Genomic DNA, 11,426 nt, shown 5'->3' on the forward strand with positions numbered 1-11,426 from the left:
CTAGATGACTTTCAGTCCTACAATGACAGTAATCAGAATTTTGGACTTAGTTGCAGACATCTATGTTATATGAATTCATAAAAACTTGACTCAGTAGTTCTAATGATGCATTTAAACACTTCACCTAAGGTAACCTAACCCATAATAATCTTGGATGAGACATTTTCTTCTTTTTTCCTCTGATGAAGAATCTCCTGATCCTTCTTCTTAAATTCTCTATTTAGAAACAATGAAGCAGCCTGTCAGAACAAAGCACCATTTAACAGGCTATCCTGACATTGTTCATCAAATATATTTAGATTTTCTTTGGTTCTGGAAATTTCTTGGGTGCAAGTACACCGAAAGTCTTTGACAATGATGCGCCAGCCAAAACTAAAAATCCGACATCAAATGAAGAAAAAGTCTGAGGAATTAGATTTTTCTATACACTCCACACACAACCACTCACTCCGTGTTCTGCTTATAAACCCCAGAGTGAAAAAAGCTGATGCCATGGTAGTGGACGTGAGAAAAAAAAGGTTGCTCTGGTTTTTTCACTGTATTTTTGTGTATTCAGTGGTTGCATAGCAGTGTGTTTTCTATAGGTCACACAGGACAATAGTGAGGCCATGAACAGTGCACCTATTGTAATGGGGCTCACCAGGGGGACTTTGTCTTTGTCAACAGTGTGGAATGTCCCAGGGGGCTAACAGGGGCAGGGTAGGCCAGGCCAGAGGGCTTCACTGCTCACCTCCTCTACACTGGAACAGTCCCTCTAGCCCTCTAGCTCTACATCCAGAAGGAGTGGGAGAGAAGACTTGGGGAAAGATGACAGTGGAAGGCTAGCTGGTTGAAGTTGAATCAGATGCACTCTGCTGGTGACTGAGGGGTTTGAACACGCCGTCATGAGCTCCTATTTGGGAGCCTCTGGTGTAAATGACTCAAGCAGAGTTGGATGTCGTGGAACTGAGGATGCTGGTGAAGAAAACACTAATAACGAGACTTACACCCCGTGTTTAAAGGCAGTGAGACCTAGGTTGAGGAGTGCAGATCCAGCCAGAGAGGGAAGGTCGAGCAGTGTGGAGCAGCTGGTGAGACCTGCCCTACCAGGGAGGAAAGCATACAAAAAGACCTGCAGCAAGGACAACAGAGGAAGATGGAGAGAGGGAAACCAAGACAGGGATGAGGAGCAACAAAATGTTGAACATGTAGGAAGCAGGGAAAGAGGAAAACAAAGGCAGAGAAAGACTGAAAGAACTGAGACACATGGAGATGGAGCCCAGGACAGACAGGGAAGAGGAACCACTGAAAGTTTGTCTAGCAGTATTTCTGACATCCATTTAAACACCACTTTGGAAGTTGAAGAAGGATCAATCAACTTGCAGAGAGGTCCTAGACCTCACAGTACTGACTGCACCCGGACTATCACAGCCAATTTAAACCCCCAATCCCTTTTGCCAGCAATAAGGTCCACATCTTCTGCTGTCCCTCAGCCTCAGAGACTTTCATCCAGGACAGCTGCAGGAGACCTGCACCGCTACTCCTTTAGTTTATCCACAGAGCCAGATCCATTCTGGGTGGACGTGAGAACAGGGGCAGCAACTGGACTATCATCGCAAAGCCATCCTACTCAGACACACATCCCATCTCTCACCAGCTCAGAGCTAGGAGAAGAAGAAGAAGAGGAAGAGGAGGAAGAAGAGGAGGACGTGGAAGATGGCGAGGAAGGAGGCAGTGGTGTGATGGGGGTGATGAGTCAAACCATGACCTCAGCAGTGGTGCCGCCTTGTGTTCCTTTTGGAGAGAGGAGGATGAGTAAAAGAGAGAAGAACAGGATTAAGTGTCTGAGGAGGAGGCAGAGGAGAAGGGAGAGGTGGAGACAAAGTCAGCTGCAGGAGAGCAGACAGGTGAATAACACAATTAACTGAACCTTCAATATGACAAAGGGTACTGAAGTCACTGTTCCTTTACCAAATGTTTCGCCGCTGTTTTTTGCAATAAGATTAGGCAAGTACCTCATATCTTTGTGTGCCACAAGAAGAACCACAGAGCTGGTGATGAAATCATTGAATAATTTATTTTTCTCTCCCGTTTCCCAATTTATACTACATTAATACATTTATTAACTATTAAAGCAATGTGATTTCTTTATGTGGCCACCGAAAAACTGGGAGAAGAAGGGGCAATTATCTACTGCTGAATGACATACTTTCGATAATTCACCAAATCAAACTTTGCCGCCTTGATGCAAAAAAAAACTTTTATTTTGGTGATATCATGACATTTAGGGCATAAGTGGACACAGCAAACTCAAAAGTTTCTCAAGTGATGCCCTGAGATTTATAGTCAGGCACTTCAGCCTCAAATTACCTAACTGATCCACTTAAAGGTCGATTTATATTTTAAGATGGAAGACTTAAATATTGCTTCATTGTTTCCACTTTTCACTGTATTTATTTATGGTTCTTTATGTGGCTACATGTGTATTTTTGTGTCTGTGTGTGTTCATTTCATCTAGAGTCTGACTCTCTACAGCCCTATCAGCACCCAACTCATCTCAATAGCCATTGTCTGTGTGGTTTAAAGTGGGGTTACATCTGAATTTGTTGCATGATGAGGCTTGGGCAGAGAGCCCTTTAAAACCAACCAGACAAAAGAGCAGATTCTGTTTTGATAGGCTGCTGCAGATCTGCAGTCACGTTGGTGGATTGAAAGTATTCTGTCAGCTGAACAGAATAGTTGCTTTGAAACAGAGAATATTCATTTTCTAATTCCATGATCCCCTGCTGATTATGTTGTTTTTAGGTAAGATATTCCTCTCTCCCTTGCATAGGAGTTGGCGTGTTAATGCTCAAGCATGATGGAGATACATAATACACATACTGTCTGGCTCTAGCAGATATGATTGTGTCCATTATGATGTGGTGGATTATTTCTGTGGGAGAGAACAGATGTCATGTGCCACCATGAGGAAAATCCATGAAGTGTATTTAAATCTTTCCCAACTTGCCCCACAATTACCACAAGTGTAAATTAATGGTCAGGAGCCAAATGTAAGGAACTCAAGTTTCTTATTTCAATCTCTCTTACTATGCAACTGCATCATACTCCATAGATTAGTTCAAGATTAACTAGATGTGTTTTTGGTGATTTTCTTTTTCCTTTAAAGGAATAGTTGGACATTTTTGGAAATGTGCTTATTCGCTTTCTTGCTGAGAGTTAGATGAGAAGATTGATACTACTCTCATGTCTGTATGTAGCTCAAGTCAAGAGGTGATTAGCTTAGCTTAGCAAAAAGACTGGAAGGTAACAGCTCTCTCCAAAATTAAAAAATATGCCTATCATCACACCTAAAGCTCACTGATGAACATATTATATCTAGTTTTTTTTTTTTATGGCGAACACAAACAGAAATGCAATGTAAAGTAAGTTGTAGTTTTACGGGGTGTGTGTTGTAACTATTTCCTGGCAACCAGCACAGTGTTGCCAATTTAGCAACTTTCTTGCTAGATTTGGCAACTTTTAAAATCCCTTTAGTGCCTTTTTTTCAAAAAAGCCCCTAGCGACAAATCTAGGGACTTTTTGGGCAGACCTCTTTGAAGAGAGTCACCTATATGTCTCATTGAATGTGCTCTTATGTGGTTGTGGCACTCTGTACTGACTGTGTTTAGTGAGTGGAGGAGAGCAGCAGCACATTCAGCTGTCAGACAGAAACGTAAAGGAGCAGTGTGCGTACCTCACGAACAATCACTGATCCCCATTGTTTGTCTGAGGAACCCCATCTCCTTTGTTTATGTTCTAAATTATTTAACTTGACTGTTCAAGTTTTGTTTTTTGTTTTTTCTCAAAATGCAAGAGTGAGGCTGGGTCCTCTCTATTCATGAGACAGTCTATGCAAAGTTATAAAAAGTTTTAGAATTTAGAGCTAGATTAAGATGCATGTTGATGAGAAAAAAATGGCCACCATAAAAATGAATGAAAAATAAAATAGCTAATGATAAAGACAGTTAGATGTATGTTTTACATCTTGTATGTAATCCAGTGACATCTAGCAACTTTTTGAGCAGGTTTTAGCTGATTTCCATTGAAAATAGTTGGCAACACTGGACACCTGGCAATCTCAGAGTGAAAGCAAGACTGGAGAAGGTCATCAACTTGTCAACTTGTCATCATAATATTTCTGTTTGTTTATGAATGAAATAAATGAGAGTTAACATATTCATTTGTGAGCTTTAATGCTGCTGGTAGCCATATATTTGAACTTTGGAGAAAGCCAAGATAGCCAAGATAGCTGCTTCTAACTGCTTCCAGTGTTTATTCCATGCTAAGCTCCATACTTAATGCACATTCATGAGAGTGGTATTGATCTTCTCACCTAACTCTCAGAGAAAAGGTGAATAAGCAAGTTTGTCCAACTATTCCTTTAAACTTTTACTTATTCAGAGGAAACTGAATTAGCTTCCTTGGTTGTTTATCATTATCAAGGCTTATTGAGTATGCATGCTCTTTTCTCAGCTCTGTCCAACTTTGCACTTACACACTTACACATACTCTCACTTGGGTGCTGCTCACTACAACCACAGCATTTCTGTCATTAGCCACAGTACTTGGGGACACGGATAGAATCTTGTGTAACTATTTCTGAGTACAATGTCCTGCAATACTTTTTGCATACAGTATACAGTTAGACCAAAGGTCAGAGCAGGTGTTATTGTCATCCAGTGTCCCACATGAAGTGGATTCATCCTGTGAGATTGAGAAGCAATTAGTGCTGGATCAGTTATTTTATCCAGCTGCACTAATTGCTGCTGCACAGAAGCTGAACTGTGGTTTCAGTCACTGCTTGTGGTTCTGCAGAAATATTGATTGCTATTGTAAAAGAACTACACTTCAGATTTACACAAAACATGTTTTTTTCAGGTGCAGTAGCTCTGTAAGTCAAATCAAGCTAATGGAAGTTAAGGTGGTAAAGAAAAGAGGTTTACACCATGCCAGCTAAATATTTTAAAATATTAGTTTAAACTTTTACTTGCCTATGGTATAGAGTGGGTGTATTCATTTATTTATGTACACATTTACCAATGTAACCAAGACAAAGCTGCCATGTTACAGTGCTTGTCGCCAGGGGAGAGCCTCCGTGCCCATGATTACTTGGGAGCTGAGTGCTCTGTGTTGTCTCCTCTGTGTTAATGGCACACCTTGGGAGGCAGTGCTGATGCAACAGGGAAGTCCCTGGAGCTCCCCCTGGGTGAGAAAGTGGTAATTACTCTGGAAGCACCTCCAGGCTTTTTCAAGACAGGAGCTTCAGACACCAATTTGCGGGGGTCTGCCGACAAAGGTCTGAGGAGAAGGTGGGGGACATGAAGGGCCCCAAATATTGTTCTCTGTTTTGGTACATCCTCTTATATGAGTTATTGTTGGAATTTGGAAAATTGGAAGCTGAGTGTGGATTTAGGTGCAGAGGCGCTTGGAATGGAGGGCAAGTAGATTGCTGAGGAGATGAGAGGGATTTGAGCAGTGGGGGTGGCAAATGTATTGTGCTGTATGAAATAAAAGCATACAAACTAGATTAAAAATAACAGTGGACAGGCCATCTGCAGTGTAAACAAAATGTTTTATGTTACAGAAATGTGTATGCATGAGTCACACTGTGCCTTATGGATAACCTACAATAGAATGCTCAAAAATAGCAATACCTGTAGCGATATAACACCTCTTCGTTTGTCTATTTTCTGTAAAGTGAATGGAGTTTGAATTAGGGCCAGCGTCAGGGTCAAATTGCTCTTTCTAACAAACAATGTTTATGATTATGTTTATGCTTTACAGTAAGAAGTGAGAAAATGTAGGTGGATAGGCATTTCACTTGGGTTGGCTGAACTCACACCTGACACCCTTATGTCCTCACACATATTATTATGCTGTGGAGGTGGGTGTCAAAGATGTTTACAGTCATCAAATAGGGTGTATTAAAGGGAAGAGTATTTTAAACAGAATCTCAAGAGGACTGGAAAAGAAGACATTTTCACTTATATTTATGGCCAGCCGGTGTGATGACATCTTGTGGTGCTAATGTATGCTCAAAACCTCATCTGTGGGGGGGGGATTCTTGATTGTTCTCCTTTATTCTTTTACTCGATGCAGAGCAAGTCTTTAATCTGTCTGTGTGAGAAGCTCATTCCATACAGACATGACCCTGCAGAAATGGGTTTGCCATCATGATTTTGGATTTTAGAAGAAGAAATAGGCATTGAAATTAAAAAAATTCACAGAAATGTTTCCTCTTTTTCATTTTAAATAGTATCAGAATTGTCTATTTTGGCACTACTCTGATTTAAATCTCATCCAAAACATGAAATAAACCAATACATAACAGAACTACATACTGTATACAAAGGTTTGCAGAGAACACATGCATGTCTGCGTGTATACACACATAAATGTTTATCTGCATGAGGAGGCAGTCTACAAGAAATGATATGCATAGGTGCTGAAATATCTATCAACATTCCACAATCCATTTGATCCTTCGTTGTTTAAAAGTATTTAAACAATACCCCCTCTGCCTTCCCTCCTTTCCCAGAGTTCAACAGGGAACCCATCCAGCAGCAGCAGCAGCAGCAGCAGCAGCAGCAGCGAGGATGATGAGGACATGAGCACTGGGGACAGAGAAGGTTTCATCTGCGCAGTGTGTTTGGATGTGTACTTCAGCCCTTACATGTGTCACCCCTGCAACCACATCTTCTGTGAACCCTGTCTGAGGACACTGGCTAAGAACAGCCCCACCAATACCCCCTGCCCCCTCTGCAGAACAATCATCACACATGTCTTCTTCCAGAAGGGTGAGCTAAGCACTTACTGTACAATTCACATGATTTGAAATACTTACCACCTCTACTTATGACTCTACTATACTCTACTTCTACTCTAGATTAGATAGTATGAGATGGATAAAAATACAGTATAAGATATGCCATAGAATAATACATGACAGTATAATATAACAGTAAATGCATATAGACACAGGATTAATATTATAAAGAGTACAGTCTAGACCTGCTCTATAGGAAAAGTGCAATGAGATAACTTCTGTTATGAATTGGCACTATATAAATAAAATTAAATTGAATCGAATTGATTATATCCATATTTGCAGCTATGTGTATTCTTACGTCTGTTGGCTGTTGCACAGATGACATCTAAGCTGCAGATTGTTCAGAGGGCCCAGCTGCAGATGTCTCATAGGGAACAGAGTAGACCTTTAGTTCAGCTCTGACCAGATGAGTCACCCAGACCGAGAAGACAAAATCAAACACAATCTGAACACTTTAATTTGGTGATTTCTGATGGAAATAAGAAGTAGTATTCCTTATGGGCATAAAATGCATTGTGGTATGACAAAATGTTTTTAGCAAGGGTGTCACCAGTGGAAAATGAAACCCTAATCATACATGTAATGTCTTTACACAACAATGTTACACAATGTACTGTAATAATAATATTTTTGCACATATGCTGTATAATGACATACGTATTTTGTGTAACCTTGTGATCACAGCACACTGATTACATAGGACATAGTCTGATTTAGACAAAGCTATGAATAAGTAATGAAGTTCTGTGAGCCACTTTGTCCTACTTCTAGATGTAGGTAGGAGAACATGAGCAGCAGGGACACTGCTGTGGCCATAAAAAGGCAGAGTGGCTATGGTTATGAGGACTGCAGACACACTAAGGGCTCTTGTGAGTGATTAGGCGACAAGGATTGTAGATTAGATTCTTGTTTTGATTACCAAAGCCAAGATTACACTGAAAAAAAAACAAGGGGAAAATGACAGAGTCTGGTGATGCCGCATCTGCTGAATGTATTGAATAAATCAAACGTAATCTATCCAGGCTATCAAGAAGTGGAGTTGTGAATAAGATGTTCACATGGGCTAGTATTAAGCTTGTCTCCTTGTTTTTCTAACAGAGCTAAACCAAACAGCAAGGACATTCTTCCCAAAGGAATACCTTTCCCGGAAACAGAACTTCCAGAAAGCAAGTTGCGCAAAGTGGCCTCTCCCAAGCTGCCGAAAACTCTTCCGTATCTTTGGAGGCAAGTTTTGAATTCCCCATACATGGAAATTCTCTCTGTCCAGGATCATTCAATCAGATTTGGCAAAATACCAGCAGCAGTAGGACACATTTGCAACTTTAGTGCTTTTCTCTTTGTAAGTAAGATTGTGACAGTGTAACACAAGTATACCTGCTACCTATTTATCCTAAAAGTACCTCAAGGCATAAATGGTTTATTAAACACAATGCTTCAACTTTATAGCATACAATTTCTTATTATACACAGAATCCTTAGAGACTATCTTGAGGGGAAGCAGTGACGTACCATCCCCCAAAATTAGTTTAACATATGTAAAACTACTGATATTGTACCACTAATTAAAGTAATATAAGATCCAAAATTTCTCTATGAATATTAAAGACTATACCCTTATGGTTACTTTCAGCAAAATATGACTCAATGCACTATACTGCACCTGAGCTTCACAGTGTCATGGTAAGCAGTAGCACAACATGGAGACACTGTATGAAGCCATATTTTGGCAAAATATTGGTTGTTTGGAATATAACTGAGCATATGGATGGACAGTGGAAAAGTCTATAATGTTGCAGGATTGAAACATTTTGTTCAGCATTTTCCAAAATAATCAGGTTATGAGTCCTGATTTTGCCAGCAGAATCCCACCCACCAAGAAATGTTTGACTAGCCAACAACTAAACTCTAAAAGAATAAGTATTTTTAAAAAGTCACACAATTTCATATGGTATTTACTCAATTGTTCAGCAAAATTTCCTGTAAATGATATCTCTCTATTTTATTGTCTAAATGTTGTTTCTTCTCTACACTGTGTAATTCTGATGGAGAAGACTAAATCCCTTTTATTTTAATTTATTTAGTTTTTGTCTAAAACATTTTTGTCAGATTTTTAGATATTTTGGTCTAAAAAAAATCAGAATCGCCCTTAAAAAACCCAAGATGTGTATAATATGTGTGTAATCATAGAATGTAAACTTCTCTTCATATCACTGAACCCCCTAAATTCCTAGAAATATTACACACGACATAGCCTTGGCATCCTCATTAGTAGCTACATTCCTGACATTTTGATGCTTTTTTCCACCATGAAAACTAACTGACGTGAATTCAAGTAAGGAGAAAACTGTAGATCTACTACTGTAGAAATATTTTATTTATTTATATTTTTAATGAAAACCACCAGATGTGATGTCTCATTTGTCACCCAAACCAGGCTTCCAGAGGCAGTCCAGTCCCATTGCTAGACGCCAGTTCCCCCATGGAGGAGGCTACCGTCTGGACGCTATGGACTTCGAGGATGACTCTCGAGGCTGGCGCTTTGACATGGACATGGTCATCATCTATATCTACTCAGTCAACTGGGTTATTGGCTTCTTCATATTCTGCTTCCTTTGCTACCTCTTCTTCCCTTCTTTTTGACAGTCCGGCAACAATAATGGAGCCACATAGAAAAGGAAACGTTGAAGATACAGAAGGATGAGGGTGAAGTAAGGAATTAAAGATGAAGCAGAGGGCAGGCACATACATATATATGTAGAGGACAGGGGAAAACTGAGCTGTAGAGTTTAATGAGAAGACAATGAATGAATTTCAAGCAGGTGGGATGGTGTGGTGGATGGAAAACAACAGTGTGCCAGCTTGTTGTCTCTCATTAATAAATTATTGAAATGGGGAAATGGTGTAGGGGGATGTTTGGGAATCTGATGTTCTCTGTTCTCTGTCTCCAAACAGTGCACATGTAATGTGGTTTGCACAACATGTCCTGTTCCTGTATGGAGGGGAATTAATATAACATCTCCCAGAACATGACATTTCAGTACTCCCGCAGGTATTGCATATTCCCATGATAATACTGTAATGTAAATCATAGTTTAATAATAATAACTAAAGCACAATAAAAAACAAAGGAAGTAAGGACTTTTTGGGTGGATTTTCATGTTTATGCATCCTCAGAAAGCCTAATTAAATGAAAGATTTGCTCTCTGATATGGGTTGAGACCATTTGTTTGTGGTTTTATGAACCTCTATGTTCCAATTTGCCGTCATACACCATATCCTTACTACTAAAACCTTTTTAATTGGCACTTAAATTATAATATACAGTATGTCTTGCTAGATGTTATAATTTGCTGTTTTTTTTCAGTGAGAAGGAATTTTGTGTTTTGTTTGTTCTTAAGCACCCCCTGGAGGGAATAAATGATTGGTTGTACTAAGTCACTGTATTTTATAGCAAATAAAGTTTACAGAGAAACACATACATACAGGTATGTAGATGTGGCTTTAAAATGAATTTGTACTTTTTAAGTTATTTCCATTTTTGGCAATGAAATCATGTGTTACAGCCAAAAAAATTACTTTATTCCCGACACAGTTTTATACAAAATACATTAACTTATTATAAATAAATCGTCTTTGTACACTTGTAAATAGTACATCACAAATTTGTTGCTATATCATACATGTGCCATTAGTTAACGAGGAGCTAATAATTTAAACATTATTTATATACATTTGTAAAAATTAATAAATTATTTATGATATAATGAATCTGGTTGTTATTTATAAATTGTAAGTAAAAATATAATAATATGTTATTGTTATATTTCCATTAATTTCCTGTGTTTAAATATGGTATAAAGTGTATTGCTGTGTGTGTGTAGAGCCATCTGAGCCCTACACTAAGACGTTCGGTGAAGTGGTCTGGTGTGTTGCCAGTTGGATTGCAAGCAAAGTCTGGGGCCTTGGTGGGATGACCTCTGGCTACAAAAACTGGCACTTGGGACATAAAGTTTCACCTTAGTGGTTGGGAAGTAGCCAGAGCTAGTGCAGACTGTACCCACAAATGTGTAGACTAAGCCTAAATATATTTAGGCTTAGTCTATGGAAAGCACAATCTCTGGTTACTCCTGGATAGAGACTCATACTTTGCCGGATGTTCCTTGATGAGAGGTGCGAGGCCCCAACGGAGGAATTTGGGGAGGCCACGAAGAAAGACTTTCGGTTCGCAGCTCAGGAAGGCAGTAGCATTTTAAATTGATTAGCTCCTGGCCAAGTTTTAATGTGTTTATTTATTAAAGTGGTATGCACATTGGAGTAAAAGCCCTTTAGGAAGAATAAACTGGCTTGTCATTGCTATGAAACCAGGAGATGGGCCATCTCTTCTAAGAGATCAACCATAAAATCTAACACATGATCACTGCAGAAGCTGTTACATTTAAATAGACATAAAATGACACTGTGACTCTGCACTATACGTGTGTCTCTGTGTTTGTGTCAGTGCAGCTGTGTGTGTCTGTGGGTGTATGTATAAAACACTTACGTAGGCCTAGATGGATTTTGAAAGTCTTCCTCGGAA

At 39.4% G+C, this 11,426-nt stretch overlaps 1 protein-coding gene across 1 annotated transcript; it reads left to right on the plus strand.

Moving 5' to 3' along the window:
• Nucleotides 1-597: 597 nt before the first annotated feature.
• rnf180a (ring finger protein 180a) lies at nucleotides 598-10,618 on the plus strand. The gene is made up of 4 exons (XM_044196094.1): nucleotides 598-1,886; nucleotides 6,560-6,818; nucleotides 7,949-8,074; nucleotides 9,285-10,618. The coding sequence occupies exons 1-4, from the start codon at nucleotides 885-887 to the stop codon at nucleotides 9,488-9,490; spliced, it is 1,593 nt and encodes a 530-aa protein (XP_044052029.1). The 5' UTR covers nucleotides 598-884; the 3' UTR covers nucleotides 9,491-10,618.
• The last annotated feature ends 808 nt before the right edge of the window (nucleotides 10,619-11,426 follow it).

Source organism: Siniperca chuatsi, linkage group LG5, assembly GCF_020085105.1.
Source record: "Siniperca chuatsi isolate FFG_IHB_CAS linkage group LG5, ASM2008510v1, whole genome shotgun sequence".
Taxonomy (NCBI): domain Eukaryota; kingdom Metazoa; phylum Chordata; class Actinopteri; order Centrarchiformes; family Sinipercidae; genus Siniperca; species Siniperca chuatsi.